Genomic DNA, 16621 nt, shown 5'->3' on the forward strand with positions numbered 1-16621 from the left:
TTCAATTCCAATTCATCCTGAGGATAGTCCACGTTTTGCATTTACTATCCCTGCACTGAATCATGAAGGTCCTGATCAGAGATATGAATGGAAAGTACTCCCTCAAGGGATGGCTAACAGCCCAACTATGTGTCAAATTTATGTTAACAAAGTAATCCAGCCACTTAGAAATCAAAATCCTGAACTACAAATATTTCACTATATGGATGATGTATTATTAGCACACAAAGATAAAAACACATTGCTAGAATGTTATGCCACACTTACAAACTTATTAAAAAATTATAATCTAGAGATAGCAATAGATAAAGTACAATTAAATTTTCCAATTAATTATTTAGGAGTTCTATTATCCTCAACCATGGTCCGTCCACCAAAAATTCAAATACGAGTAGATCAACTCAAATCACTTAATGACTTTCAAAAGTTATTAGGAGACATAAATTGGATAAGGCCTTATTTAGGTATACCAACAGGAGAGTTGGGACCTTTATTTGATATCCTAAAAGGTCCATCAGATCCAAATTCACCCCGAATGTTAACGCCTGAAGCAAGAAAGGCATTAAAAATCATTGAAACATATATGGAAAATATGCATTTGGATAGAATTGATATAAGTTTGCCTTTATTATTTATTGTACTACCAACAAAAAATATTCCTACAGGAGTATTTTGGCAAGAAGGTCCATTATTATGGATACATTTATCTTATTCTCCTAACACTATTCTTACTAGGTATCCTGAGGCTGTAGGACAATTAATACTCAAAGGAATAAAAGCAGCAAAGGGAGTGTTTGGAATTTCTCCCAATAAAATTATTACTCCATATACTATGAATCAAATTGATGAGTTAGCTAATGAGTTAAATACTTGGGCAATAATCATGTGCAAATCTAATGTTTCATTTGATAACCACTTACCATCTAATCCTTTATTGTCTTTTTGGTCATTGCATCCTGTAATTTTTCCAAAAATGACAAGAAAAACACCTATCATGAATGCTCCAAATATATTCACTGATGGGTCAAATAATGGTACAGCAGCAGTAGTTACCCCTGATCAAACTTTTACATTTTTAGTACCCAAACAATCAGCTCAAAAGGTAGAGCTTAATGCAGTTTTACAAGCTTTTGTGATGTTTAAAGATTCTGTATTTAATTTATTTTCTGATAGTCAGTATGTAGTTAATGCTATAGTATCTCTTGAAGATGCTGGTAGGATTTCCCCTTCTTCTACTGTTTTCTCTTTGCTTTCCACTATACAAAGTCTAATCTGGGACAGAAAAGATCCATTCTTTATAGGACATATCAGGGCACATACAGGATTGCCTGGAGCCCTTAGTTTGGGCAATGATTTAGCAGATAAAACTACACATGACATACATATTTTCTCTACACTAGAAGAAGCTATAAATTTTCATAAAAAGTTCCATGTCAATGCTAATACTTTACAAAAGCACTTTAAAATAACTAAGGAACAAGCTAGACAAATAATAAAACAATGTCAAAATTGTGTGACCTTTTTACCACAAGTTAATCTTGGAGTCAATCCTAGAGGATTGATACCTAACCATATTTGGCAGATGGACGTCACACACTTGCCAGAATTTGGAAAATTAAAATATTTGCATGTTACAGTTGATACTTCTTCTGGATTTTTGATGGGCTCCCTTCATGCCGGAGAAAAAACTAAAGATGTTATAGCTCATTGCTTACAAAATTTTGCCACTGTGGGTGTTCCAAAACAGTTAAAAACAGATAATGCCCCTGGTTATACTTCTACCTCTTTTAAACAATTTTGCTCAACATTTGGCATTACTCATATAACAGGAATCCCATACAATCCACAGGGACAAGGCATAGTTGAAAGAGCTCATCAAACTATTAAAATGTACTTATTAAAGCAAAAAGAAGGAATTGGGAAGGGGTATATATTCCCCAAAGATAAACTTAAAATAACCCTTTTTACTCTAAACTTTTTAAATTTGGATTCATCAGGACTTAGTGCTGCGGAAAGGCATATGTGTCCAAAAAATGTACATAAGCCCAAGGTACTTTGGAAGGATATTCTAACAGGACAATGGAAAGGTCCTGACCCAGTAATTGTCTGGAGTCGAGGGTCTGTTTGTGTGTTTCCACAGGGAGAACAGCAGCCGATTTGGATTCCAGAGAGATTAACCAAGGTCCTGACCCAGTGATTGTCTGGAGTCGGGGGTCTGTTTATGTGTTTCCACAGGGAGAACAGCAGCCGATTTGGATTCCAGAAAGATTAACTAAAGCGATTTCTACAGACCAAAAAGAAGATGATTTGGCTCAAATCCATAACAACTGATATCCAAAACTCCAGTTTGGCTATTCTTACATCTGCAACAGAACCAGGATGCTTTTTTCAATATCTATTTTATTATTGCCCTTTGCCATATCATGAAGTTCTATTTTGTTTTTTGAGCTCATATAGACCTAGGTTAATGTTTTGCTGATCAGTTCTATTTTTTGACTATAGAGTTTTTAAGCATTGCAATGGAGATTTCACCTGTAAAAAGTTATAAGGCCTTTACTATAATGTTATGTGTTGTATGTATTATATTATGTGTGCACACTTGTGTTTTGTGTTATATGTTTGAATGTACGTATGTCCATATATCATATATGATGAGCGCTCATGATAAAATGGATCCAAATATTTTTTTTTCACGTGATTTATATGGTTTAATTTAAATTGGGTAAACAACTGTTGAGGATTGTTTTAATATGTAAACAAAAAAGAAGGTTAACAGATCTGTTTGTTTACTTTTACCTTTCCTTTTCATTATATTTAATAATTCTCTTAAAGATAATGTAAATTGTTAAGAAAATTGTTTTCTTTTAGTGCCTTCTGTAGTGTTACATAATTTTTTCTTTAGCCATTATTGCCAGAATTCCTATCTTCATCCCAGTGACGGTGAAGACAATGTAAATTGTTAAGAAAATTGTTTTCTTTTAGTGCCTTCTGGAATGTTACATAATTTTTTCTTTAGCCATTATTGCCAGAATTCCTATCTTCATCCCAGTGCTGGTGAAATGAAAGATAAAACCAATCTACAGCTTCTACAATAGCCATCACTGAACTGCTTGCAGAACTTGCCTGGACACATTATGAGCTCACCTGTATGCATTGTGAACTATCTGTTGGTACAGCGAATTGTGGTAGTGCTGGAGTATTTTTGCTGATGGTGTCACCGGTGGTACAATTTTTCAAAGGAGCCCTCAATTGGCTTAATGTCATGGCATTTTGCATCCTCCTCTACTAGTGATGGTCTAAAATTTGGGGGCCAACAGAGGTGAGGCAAAGAACCTCACCCCCCCACTGGTGCAAAGGCCTATCCACAAGTATGGCTGTATGCTGGACCGGTAGTCAGTGACGGGTATGATCCAATTGCAGTGGTACCAACCTAAGACAGGAGGCTGACGCCTAGAGGTCAGTTCATCCGATGACGGGTAAGGACCATATGTTGAATTGGACTGCCTAATAGGCACGGTCCCTAAGCCACATGCTTGTTGTTTAAACAGAGAGGGGGAGATGTTGAGAGCCACAGCCGAAGGGGCCCCAGCAAACTTCCAGCTGCCAGCTGATGATTGGCTCACAGCGGCCCCAGCAACATCTAGCTGATTGGCTCCTCGGCCCCAGCAACATCTAGCTGATTGGCTCCTCTGCGGTGATGCTCATTGGACTGTTTCCCTGCCCTTTCAGACCACGGAGCTGCTCATTGGGGGACCTTTTTGGCTCCGCCCACGTGACCCATCCAATCAGCCTCAAGAGCAGGAGGATTGTGGGAGGTGGGGAGAAGCTTGTGTGGGAGAGAGAGGCTTGTGGAAAGCCGGTGGTGGCAGTTGAGGCTCTGAGGGTTTTTCCTGAGAGACTATTTTGTTTGTTGTGTGTGGTTCTAAAAATAAAGTTAGTTTCTTTTGACAAGTGGCTCCTGATTGTGCCCAGCCAGACTGCGGCAATGCAGGCTCAAACATAACCATCCACCTACTGCCAGCTGTGCTCATGACCTGGTCCAACACTGTCTGTGAGGCAGCCCTTCTCATGCCTCCTGACAATGGGAAAGAAAAGATGAAGTTCTCATAATAATCTTGTTTGCTGCGGCTTTCATTATGCACAGTGGGGTTCTGGGTAAGTCACAGGACAGGCAACTGAGTTAACAGGCTGGATTCTATCGGTTGAACCAACATAACACTTTCCATCTTTTACTTACCCACTCTCAGGAACACTGTTTTGCATCAGAATAACATTAGCTCAGACAAAAGAATTCTATGACTTATCCTCCTGAATATGGTCAGAAGAGAAGCAACCAAAAGGACTTTCTGGGCTTTGGAAACCACCACTTGGAAAAGCACCAGCAGCATTTTACAGAAGCTGAGGCCACTGGGGAAGAGGGGATGTGCCTGGGCTTAAGCATATCCTTTACTCACCCAGTCTGCTGTAAGTCACAGAGCACATCTGCACAGCCCTGCAGAGAGACCCATCTGCAACGGCCTCAAGGCTACATGCCCAGACATTAGTTGTGCTTGACTGTTTGTTTGTTTGGGGGGGAGCATACAGCACAGTCTTCACTAATTTGAACACATGTGGGCAGATTACTTACTTGCTTGGCATCTAGTGCTGAATCTCACTACTCTAGCTCCATCAATCAGTCTCCCAGCTCCATAAATGAAGCTGGGGTGCCCTTGGACAAATACCTCTTTGGTGACATTCCAAGCTGCTAGACGATGGAATCACAGGCTCACAGAGGCAGTTACAGGAGGCATTCAGAGCATCTATTCTACCCAGATAAAGCTCTCACCAAAGCCATGAGCCGGCATGAGCCAACCAATCTACCCTGTCTCTGCCCTAGTCCCAGCTGCCTTAATCCCAGGAGATCAGGCCGTTCTTGTGTTTCTACTTAGTGCTGTTCCTTCCAAGGCTCCAACTGCTACCCCCCCACCCCATTTGCCTATAGCCCCTGATCTCCACTTCCCACTGGTTACCAAACTCACTCTGACACTTGCCCAGTACCTTAAACCTCCCACTCCACTGACCTTTTCCTCCATACTTGTCTCAGCCCCTTATTCTCATGGTCACTCACTAAAATTTGTCAATCCATCTCAGCTTCCATTCTTAAGTCTAGACTTCCAATACCCTACAAGTTAGTCCAGTTTACCTGGAAAGCACAGCCTTGGCAACAGCCTGCACAGCAACCATTTACTGCAGAGATCAAAGAACAGCAGGAGCAACGGGGGCACAACCCAAAGGAAAACCTCAGGGAGAGGCATGGAGCTTGACTTTATTTGCTGACACACGTTTATTCAACTGTTCTAGTTCTTTAAGGGTCAAAATTTACCTCATAAAAACATTCAACTCTACCATGTTCCTGGATTCTATCACCTGAGCTCTTTGAATGGGAGGAGAGGCCCAATGTCTGGGATTGGCTGAGTGGTCTAAGTGAGAACAAGAAGACTAGGCCTACACCCACTTCCTATTTTTTGTTCACAGGTGCTCACTAACTGTATGGTATTTGTCTACTTGTCATTCCATCCTTTATAAAACTCAGAAAACATGGACACCTATAACCCCCTTGCAAACACCTTTAACATTCTTGTTCTGAACTTCTTTAGCTGACTTCTGCACAACTGCATCAGAAACTCTCAACTTTACTGGAAAAATCCATCTCCACACACTGTAACTCTGCACCTGTACTCACCGTTTCCCACAAACAGTGAGTTCCCTGGTTTGCTACAGACTCGGGATGATTATTAACACTTTCACTTCTCTTCTAGTGGTCCATTTCACCTGGAACTCAAAAGCTCTTTGCAGTATTCAGAGATAGTTCAAGTCCACAAAAAAGCCATTGATTTCTCATAAGTAATGTATCAAAAAAATATGCAACCATACCTGTTTTTTGGTTTCTGACCTGTTAGAGTGAATGCTGTCCCTGACTTTATTAAGGTGCCTCAAAGCATAACCACATACATTTATGAGATTGTACCCTTCATAGCTGTCAGGCCCTGGTCCTCATCTGGGAATGGCCTAGTACCTCACCCACATCCCCTTCAATAGGGGTTTGCTCCTCTCATGTATTCACACTCTCTTGAGCATCTTCCCAACCTCATTCTCCATCAGATAATTTCCACTGGCATACAAAAATTATCTGATATTTCTCACCTTAAGGTAAAATCACTACCCTTAGTTTCCTGTACCCACTATGGACTCTACACCATACTCTGCAGCCATTCACAAGAGCACCAAACAGTTACCTTAATTTGCTATCTTTACCTTTAATATACATACACTTAACTTAGTAAGCCTTTCTTAACTACAGAAATTAAATGAAGACCAACATTTCTAACACCTGATTATCTTCTAATTTCAGTATATTTTTATCAATTTATCAACATAGATTTTTCAGTAACCTGCTTAAAAATATAAATTTTCAGTCTTATATGAAAATATTTTCACCTTCTCTCTACTTTTGAATGCTGGTTTACCAGGACAAAATTCTATCCTGACAGTTACATCCCCTGGCTTTTTGAAGGTATTATTACATTATCTTCTTCATTATTACTTTCTGATATGAGGTATGAGAATAGGAAGCACAGTCAAATGATTAAAACATTAAGCATAGTCAAATGATTAAGACATTATTGGCGTATGTCATATATTATTACACAACCTGTGTAATTTTAAATCATGTGCAACCTGAAGAATGAGAAATTATATTCCGTTTATGTGTGATGTGCCAAAATGCTTTCTACTGTCATGTATAAATAATTTGAAAAAAATAAAGATTCATTTTTCTAAACTTTCATGAAAGCCTGTTTTAAAATTCCATTTCTGAATTTGTAAGTTAGTTAATAAGGGACCACAACTAACTAGAAGTTGGAAAAAGGTAGGTTTTTCTGTTTTGGTGTTCCATGTTATAGATTTAAACTATGATTGACTTCACTCAAAATTCATTTTATACCTATCAATTATAATGTTCTTAACCTTCAGTTTTATTTCCAACCTTAACAGTAGTAAATAGTTTTATTTTAGGAAGTTGGTTTTTGTCAAATATCATTTGAATGTACACTGATACTTTTGTAATCATGATGGAATTCTTCAGATCTTCAGCGAGCTGCAAGTTCATGATTCACATTCATTTACAGGACATTTGCCTATGGATCCCTGTCAGGGTCTTAATGAGTAATCAAAATGGAGAGCATTCAACCTGTGAATGTCAAAAGTCCAGTATAAATTTTTTCTGCTATAGATGTTTTGTGAAATTTTCAAAAGATCAGCTTCATGGGACCTCCACTCTTTCTTTTTTTTTTTTTTTTTAAGAGAGAGTGAGAGAGAGGGAGAGAGAATTTTAATATTTATATTTTTTTTTACTATTTGGTGGACACAACATCTTTGTTTGTATGTGGTGCTGAGGATCGAACCCAGGCCGCACGCATGCCAGGCGAGCGCACTACCGCTTGAGCCACATCCCCAGCCCCACTGTTTCTTAATTTACAGAAATATACTTAGAGAAAGCATTTGCCCGCCCTAAAAGTAAGTGAGGAAGGAGAGAGATGAAGGGAGAAAATAATGTCTGTATGTGATCATAATTTAGCAAACCTTAATAGGGTTAGATTTTCTTTCAAAAACATATTAAATTCTTTCCCAATGTCTTTTAAACCACTTTTGTTTTAGCCAAACATTTCAAAATTGCTTTTCCCAGTTGAGAAAAATTGAAATGAGCTATTGCTAAGGCAGCCAAAAGAATCCATTATATTTGGGACCATCCACTTTAAGCTTGCCCAGGCGAATTAGAGAGTTAGCCACAGGAGGGTATAAGAGTTTCTCAGAAGCTAATCTCTGTATCCATCAACCATTTTCCTTGAGATCTTCAGGAAAATGCAATTAATCACCTCAGATAGCCCTGCAGTGTTGTAAGCACAGAAAAAAGTTTTTCTTTTATCTTGTGGTTTGATACTGCTCCCAACATAAGCTCTATGACCCCATAGTCTTTGTGGCTGGAGTAGCCTAAATTACCTAGAAGTCGTTATAACCTCTTTTAGGCAGGATTACATCCATAGCCTCTATCAGCTGTGTAATTTATATAGTCTGTATATTTTCTAAAAGCTGTGCAGCCTTTTTAAAGTGCATAGAGTTTATAATTGGAGTATTCGACGTTACCTGCCTAATCTCCTTGTCCTTATAATTCTAAATTACCTTGGTAGCTCCTATCACCTGAGAAGCCTCTATGTTCTCTGTAGTTTCTGTGTCCTCAGCAGTTTCTGTGTCATGATTAACCCTAAAACCTGAGTAAACTTCATGACCTGCATTTCTCTATGATCTGTGGAGTCTCTACTATCTGACTAGCTTCTGTGGCCACAATGACTATGTTGTGAAAAGATTCTTTAATACATGACTGTTCTAAAATACCTCTGTAGCCTTTCAGAACTTTCTTCTCATCATGGCACCAGTAGCCTCTAAAACTACATCACCTCTATGACCTACATGTATTCTATGACCTGAGTAGCCTAAGTGATCATAATAGGCCCTATAACTACATAGTGTCTACGACTTGCTAAGACAATATGTCATTAGTATTTTCTACAGACTACATAGCCTGTATTGACTAAGCAGATTTTTTTTTTGTCCTGAATATCCTTTATGGCTTGTTTGGTCTCTGTGTCCTGTGACTTGCACAGCACTTGTGGCCTAAAAAGTCTTTATTTATTTTATTCCTTTTATTTTTTTATTTTATTTATTTATTTATTTATTTTTTGCTGTCATGGGTTACAGTGACGGTGGACTCTAATCCCACATGGATTTTGTGGCAGGTGGTGTCAGAAGGCAATAGTTTCTTGCCATCCATATATACCTTACCGGATGAGTGCCCTCTAGTGGAGATCACAATGGTACTGATGGGCAGAGTGGATGTGCTGTCCTGGTGAGGAAAGGAGGTCCTGACACATGTGGCTGTCCTTGACATGGTGCCCATGCACGTTGACTTGCATTAGGTTCTTTGTAGACCCCAGATAATGACCAGCAACCATGTTATAAATGGTAGAGAAGTGGTGAATATCAGTAGATGTAACAGAGGCCAAAGGTGGTAGACCTATTCAGTGAACTTTAATATCTTTTTTCAAACTAGGAATCTAGGAGGAAGCATGAATTAGTCATGGATTAGAGTGAGTGACATGGATACTCCTCTGGTGATGTAGTTCTATATCACATGCGAGAACTGGTAATTATGGGTTCCTCCAAAGAAAATTCATAAAAATCAAAAATGAAGATTTTAAAACTAGCCAGGTATGGTGATGAATAGCTATACCAGTGAACTGAAAGCTGAGGACCTCAAGTTTGAGACAACTTGGTTGAACAGTCTCAAAAGCTGGGGGAGGGGTTGGGGGGTATATCTTAGTGGCTATGTGCCTCTGTGTTTAATCCCCACAAGTGAAAAATAAATACTAAGAAAGATTTGAAAACATATACATCAGAAGTATTTTTATGCAAAATTTCACCAAATCTTTATCTCAGTTCACTATTAGAAGAGGTGGGACAGAGTAGTCTGGATTCAGGCTCTCACCTTTTGACATGCTACCATGCAAGGCAGCTGGGGAATTTGAAACTGACAAAAGTGGGGTTGGGAGCAGGAAGAATTTTGCTTTCATTTCTGTGCAGCAGCTTCAGCGCAAGTAAATTTCTACTCTAATCCAAATGAGCATGTATTCCCTGCTGCCTCCCTAAGGTCTGTCTGAGGTCAAAGTGACTGGGTGGAAGTCCCTTTGAACTGTGTATAGAGAGGAATAAATTAGGAGGAATGTACCTGTAAAATTCGCTGCTTAAATCTTGATGAAAAAACTTTTTGGGATCTCTCCACTAAGCTGAGGGGGGAAAAAGCACCCAGAGAAAGACCTGAAGTTAAGATGTCGATAGTACTGAAGAGGAGGCTGGTGGACAAATGACATCTCTACAAATCCACTGACTCTTTATGTCTTTCCTGGTGCTCCTCCTCTTACAAGCTAAGCAGTTTCATGCCATGCTGGCTGCAGACTTAGCTATCCAATCTCCACAGAACACTAATTAGGATGGCAGAACCTAGAGTACAAAATTTGAGCAAAATATCCAACAGAGAGAGCATAGGTTGAGCATGCATTCCAGCACCTTCCCACAAAACAGCACTGACAGCCACAGCTTGTGCGCACGCACACACACACACACACACACAAAATAAAATTTAAAAAAATGTTTTAGTAACTACAGGGGACAGAAAACTAGAAAATGTAGAACCACTTTGGAAAGAAAACTAAAAAATGTAGAACCACTGCCCTCTGGTGGAAAAAAAGAGACAGTGAAACCCAGAAGTGTATCAAGCACAGAGAAGCTGGTGCACCCATGGGCTGAGACAGGCAGGGCTGGGGAGGACTTACCTGTTTCTGTGAAGGTAAACAAGGAAAAGGAAAAATGAGATGAGAGCAGATAAATGCCAGGGATTTGAGGAGACGACATAGCACACCCAGCTGGTCAGTACTGCTTTCTACTTAGTTTCCTTTGGCTTTCTACTGATTTTTGCCCAGTGTTAATGTTCTTATGTCCCTTCCCAGAATATGCAACACCAGAGGTTAAAAAGAGACACCAGGCCTGCGTGCTATCTACCTATCTGTTGCTGCTGCATGTGAAGCCCAATTGCCTCTGTATGGTGTGAGGGGTGGAAAGCAGCAGGTGTGAGGGACGGAAAGCAAGGCTCAGTACAAGAGCTGGCAACAGTGCATTTGCCTGTTACTGGAAATTTTAATGAAGCAAAAATAAAGGTATTTTCAAATGCCTCAACTACATGCCTTTCTTTCCTACACCTGCAGTCTGTGAAGTTAGCCATGTTTCTGAGAAATGAGCACAGGTGGTCCTCATGTCCCAAACTCATGCACCCTCACCCCTGATCTGTACTTCAGACTGGCTATAACTGAATATAAACAGAGAGGGAGCAATAGTTATTTGTTAGTGTATTACAAAATATGGCACCATAATCACAATTTGCACAGAGACCACCATAGCTTTATACAGAAAGTATTTCTACAACGATCTGCCCAACAATCATTTGGGCAGCCTCCAATGAATTCCACTCATGTTTTTAGCCATGGTGATCAAGGTTCAGCCTTTAGTTAGCTCTTGTAATTCTCATGTGTTTTGCCTTTAAATTTCTGTCCTTGCCTTAATATCATTGCCTACAGTTACAACACAAGGCATTTTACCACTGCAGTGGTCAGATACTGTTATTGTTGGGGTTCCTGTTGGGGTACCTGTTGGGGTTCAAGTCCTGAGCAAGACACACAGAAGTAACAGGCAAAGGACAGAATTATTGAAGGTGAAGGTGAAGGAGGTGGAGTGGAGTGGGTTGAGAGAGATTCTCAAAGTCCACAAATCTAGAAAGTCTAGAAAGCAACTTCTAATATACTTAGCCGTAAAGCATCCACTTCCCTATACAGACCTCATTTAAAACCTTAATCCATTTGCTCCCATTGGTTATCTTGATTAAAATAGCATCCGAATTTTTCCCCATTGGTTACTTCAGAAAACTTAATTAGAATACTCTCCAGTTCAAACCCCTTGGTTGTTTTAGAATGCCAAACCTGAGACAGGAGTTGCCATGGTGATAAGTCTTTGTGGTGGGAGTTGTCATGGCAATGAGACATAGGAATGAGATGACCCATCTCCCTGTCTAGTTCACAAGTGGCATTTTTTTCTTACCTGCCTCTGGCATCTTGTAGTACCTGAAATTCTACATAAAAGTACCAGCATTGGAAAAGAATGTCATTCCCAAAGAATTACAATTACTCTTTGGTAATTTTCTTTGTTTCTTTTTTTACGCTAACATTTTCTATGTTGTGTTCCATCTAGTACTATCCCTTCTCCGTTCTGTGCACAGCTTCTTCCCAGCCCCCCTTTTTAACTTTGGTGTATTCTGAGAAAAGATGTCAAGTACATGTGCTAAATGGGTTGTGAAGTTGGGGTTCAGGTCTTTGGTTACTGAAGGTGACAATGAAAGTAGCACTCTGTGAGGGTAAAGTGGAGTGGGCCAAGCAAGAGAGAAGCTCAAGGCTCACATTTCTGTAAAATTAGTCTTACATGCTGAGTATGAAGAAATCACTCCCCTACACAGACCTGATTGAAGAACTTACCCCATTTGTTCCCATTGGTTATGAAGAGCATCCACTATTCCCTCATTGGTTACTTTAGAAAGCCAAAATTGAATTATGTCTGCTTTATCCTCATTGGTTATATTAGAATGACAAAACTGAGGCGGGAGTTGCCATGGCGATAACTCCTTTGGCGGGAGTTGTCATGGTAAATAGGGACGTGATGATTAATCTCCTTGTCTTGTCATCCTGTGTCAATGTAGTGGTAACCTGCCTCAGCCATAGTGGAGTATTTGAACTCTGACATCTGCAGGGTAGGAAGCGAAACAAAACGATTCCCATTATTATATTACCCATTTAAAAATGAAATATTCCTCATACCGTGAGCTCCTGCCAAAAAGCCTAGGAAGCGAATCTGGTACACTCCTTCGGGTTTCCTCTATTTTTCCAAGATCTTGGGATCAAAAGAGACAGGAAAAAGGATAGTGGAGGCTTCTGGGCCACCGTCCAACGTTTGAGCACCCTGAGATCAATTAGGTTTTATCCGGACTGTGCTGGTATTTCACAAAAGCCTTCTCCCTGCCTCGATTGCCCTTGACCAAACAGATGCCACCACGCCCTGCCCCGGAGGTCCCAGGATTACCCCACCCACCTCCCAGCAGGCCTGATGGGTGTGCACACGCATGCCCTGGGGCAGCAGCACAGTTCGGTGTCGTCACCCGGCGTCAGTGCCAGTGCTGATCAGCATGGCGTCTGGAGGGTAGTGATGGCGCCTTCTGAGCAGCTGCAAGCATTCGGCGTTCACCATGGACACAGCATTTGTGTTGGGCTCCAAGTGAGAGTCCTGCTGTAGGGCAGCTGAACTTGTGCCCAAGAGCTCTTTCTGGACAGGATCGAGAAGGTAAGGTAAAATCCAAGCCAACTTTGTTCTCTGTGACATTTTGCCATTCATTATTCCATACTGGGGTTGAGCTTTGTCACGGTGCCCACACCTTCTGGACAAGCACAACTGTGGGTAAAGGCATGCTAACTCTCTATGTTCCCTGATCCCCATTGAGCCTGAGGAGCGAGAGCTACACCTTCTGAGAGACAGGTCTGCTGGAAAACGTTGTTTAAACGTTTAAACAAGTATTCCAACATTGCTTACACAGTAATATTCTTATAAGGTGAATTTTGGAAACTTAGGGGTGGTGATTACTAAGCCATCATGAATTTGGCCAAGATCCTTCTGTGCTTCTGCTCTGAAACTCCCCCCACACCAGATTCCTTTGTCCCCAGGAGCACCCACCTTACCTCTGGGGATCTTCAGAAATCTGGTTAGAAACTTCCATCAGACTGTGAAAGTCGCTGTGGCAGGGATAGTTGATAACTGTTTATTCTGTGAAGGAGGCATCTTTGTTCTGAGAGGCTGAGTGATAGGCTCATTTGCCTGAGGTATTTTTTTTTTTTAAGACTATTTTAAAGACTGGGTTTTGATGGAGACAGGGATTTCTTTAAGTTGAGTGACTTTTCAGCTCTTATTGGATGACACTAGCAGCCTACTGCTGATTTGTTTCTTAATTTTTGTCTCATGAATTTGAAGAAAAAAACCCACAGACAACAGAGGAAGGCAAGAGTGAAAGCACTAAGATTCATGTAAATGAATAAAAATGACAGAACACTTAGAATGCTAAATAAAGGTAACCTGATAGCCAGTTTGTAGGTACATACACAAGTCTAGTATTGAGGCTGTTAAAATTCGTGGTCAATAAATTTTGGAAATGTACAAAGGCTATAAGCTTGGCTTATAAACTTTTAATTGGCTTTGTCTTTTTAACAATTGAGTTTGAATTTTACTGTATTATCCAATGAGTCAAGTCATTCTTCCGATTATCCACCACTATGTGAAAGAAACTTGTTTGGAACAATTGTATAAGCTAAACTCCTAGAGATTCTTTTGGATTTATTAGAAAAATCACTTTTAATTGGGTCCATTATCCTTAATGACTGACTTTATTATACTCTATCTTATTAACTGTGACCAAATAGGAAAAACAAATTCTTTTTTTTCTCTTTTTATCCATTTTGTAGATACATTGTATATCCATTTCTGAGAAGTGTCTGTTCACCTTCTCAGAGGCTGTTCATCTTCCGATTTTTCTTCTCTTTTCTTTCTTTTTGGGTACAGAAACAGGCGGAAACACCAAGTCCAAAAAGTTCCCAAGCAACCGATTTCAACGGGTTTTTACACGTTTCTGTCAATTCCTCCATTCTGTGGATGGATCCGACCGTGGCCTAGCAATCTGCCCGTCTGATAGTGGCTTCACCGTGGTGGTTTCGGTTTTGAAGTCCCACACCGCCCGTGTCCCCGGCCGGATTCTCTAGGGGTGCTGGGCCGATCTGCCTGCGTCTCGCGCCCGCCGCTGTGGGGGGCCCTGGCGGGGCGACCCGGCCGGTGGGATGTGTCCGGGTGACTTTCTACGACCCCTGCGGAGCGGATCCCGCTGACGCCGCCCGCCCGAGGTTCCGCGTCCCTTCCGCCTGATTTGGTTGACGGTTGTCAAGCTCCACCTGGTGGCCGCTTTTATAGGAGCGTCTGATCATCGGAAGTCGCCAAGGCGTGATGTTCGGTGGCGGTGGCCGAGACACAGTCCCGGGAGTTGGGCGGCGCCAGCGGAACTGTCTCGGTCGCGCTGGGCTGGGCCGTTGTGGCCCGTTGGCGGTATGTTGGACCGGCAGGCTTAGTGTGTGTGTGTCGGTTGTCTTCTCTCCCTGCTCGGTCCGGGCCGCGGGCGCCTCGGGTGGCAGTCTGAGCGGTTCCTTCGCCGCCACGGGCTTCGCTTGGCCCCGTCTGGGTCGGTCGCCGGGACTCCTGTGTTATTTTTCTCCCGCTCGCTGCCTCTCCGTCTCTCTCACGGGTTTTGGCCGCGGGGCCGCGGGGCTGCGCCGGGCGGGCCAGAGGGGTGTGCTTGCCCGGCCTTGCCGCATTCCCTCTTTGGGGTCCTGATGGCTATGCCCGGCGTCCTTCGGTGGTGGGTCGCCTTAGCGTGTTCCCCGGCCGCCCCCCGGTCCTGCTCGTTGGGGATGGTGGTCCCCGTCTCTTGTTTTCGCCTTCGTCCACGAGGGTCGACCAGTTGTCCCTAGGGGCTCTGGATCTCGGTGATGGGCTCGATGTCGCGGTGCGCTGAACGCGACTCTGTTCAGGGCAGGCGGCAGTGCTGAGTGAACTGTTCCCCGTTGCCCCGGTCGCGATTGTTTTTGGCCCGAGTTGGCCGTTTTCTGCCATCGGGTAGGTGCTGACACGTTGTCCTCTGGCGCGTGCCGCCAGAGGGAGGGAGGGAGCTTGGGCCTCCGGGTGCGTGCCGGGCTCTGGGCTGATGGGGGGGCCCGGACCCGTTCCCTCTGGAGCTGCTTGCCTGGGCCTGCGTGCGACGGCTCTTTGGCGCACCTGGGGCGCCCTCGCGGTGGTGCCACCTCCGGCCGGCCGGTCTTCTGGCGCCGGAGGGTGGCGGGGGAGGTGGCGGGTGGTCCTTTACCGCCCGTGCGCTCCTCGCTGCGGGCACCGGGGGCGGTGTGACGACGCTCGTTTCCATGGCTCTGAGCCGCGTGTCAGGCGTTCCCCGTTCCGTGTCGTCGGCCGCCCTCCCTGGGGTGTGGGGCCGGCGAGGCCGTAGCAGGCTCCTCTTAGACGCGGTCCTCGCCGGGTCTCCCCCTGCTCCCTGGGTCTCTCCCGCCCACTGTGCTGATCGATGTGGTGACTCTGTGCTCTCCTGGGCTGGGCCAAAGCCGCGCCAGGCGAGGGACGGACATTCATGGCGAATGGGCCAGCTCTTCTCGTCCTGCCTGCGGGTCCCTCGCCTTGCCTCCCCGCCCGTTCGCGGTGCGGGGAAGGGCGGGGGTGCGGAATCCGGCCTCGACCTCGCTCCCGGGGTCCTTTGACGTAGCGGGTGCTTCTCGCTCGCCGCCCGCTCTGGGCGGCCAAGGGCCGCGTGTGTGGCCCTCCCCGCGCCGGGGAGGGCTGCCGCCGTGCTGCTTCGGCGCGACGGTGCGCCTCTGCTTCGGTGCTCCTGGGGCGCTCCGGGTCGTTTCCTGAGGTGCCTGAGGCTGAGCCGGTGTGTGCTGTTCCCGGTCCCAGTGCCGCTGCCGCGGCCGGCCGCCGCCTCGCTGTCGGTCTCGCCCCGTCTGCGGGGGTTTCTGAGGCGAGCGCCCGAAGGCAAGAGCGGTGTTGCTTCGCTCGGGGGATCGAGGCGGTAAGCTCGGCAGCGTTGCCCGTTCCCTCTCCGGGGGGAGCGGGTTGCGTTGTCGTCCCCAGTGCCGAGTGGCGTGGGGCGTGTGTTAGGCGAGCGGGCGCCTGGGCGCTCCTCCCCGCCTCCGGTGGGGGGAAAGGAGATGTTGCCCGGGCGTTTGAGCGATTGTTGGCGGGACGCCGAGCTGGGGCCGGTGCGGCCCCCGAGGCGATGGGGCTTTGGGTGTCCCTGGCCGCGAACGCTCAAAAGAAGCCTTGTGCTTGCCCA

The 16621-nt window shown here is 44.0% G+C and overlaps 1 protein-coding gene across 1 annotated transcript in view; it reads right to left on the reverse strand.

Moving 5' to 3' along the window:
* Positions 1 to 15307: 15307 nt before the first annotated feature.
* LOC124095583 (collagen alpha-1(I) chain) overlaps positions 15308 to 16621 on the reverse strand; it is a 5102-nt gene continuing 3788 nt past the window's right edge. Inside the window, exon 3 of the mRNA XM_046448771.1 lies at positions 15308 to 16621. This exon is cut by the window's right edge and continues 2454 nt beyond it. Within this exon, the coding sequence (XP_046304727.1) occupies positions 15308 to 16621 (1314 nt within the window).

The sequence above is a fragment of the Marmota monax genome, unplaced genomic scaffold (genome assembly GCF_021218885.2).
Source record: "Marmota monax isolate L192 unplaced genomic scaffold, Marmota_monax_Labrador192_F-V1.1 WCK01_AAM20220418_F8-fsc00076, whole genome shotgun sequence".
In the NCBI taxonomy this organism is placed as follows: domain Eukaryota; kingdom Metazoa; phylum Chordata; class Mammalia; order Rodentia; family Sciuridae; genus Marmota; species Marmota monax.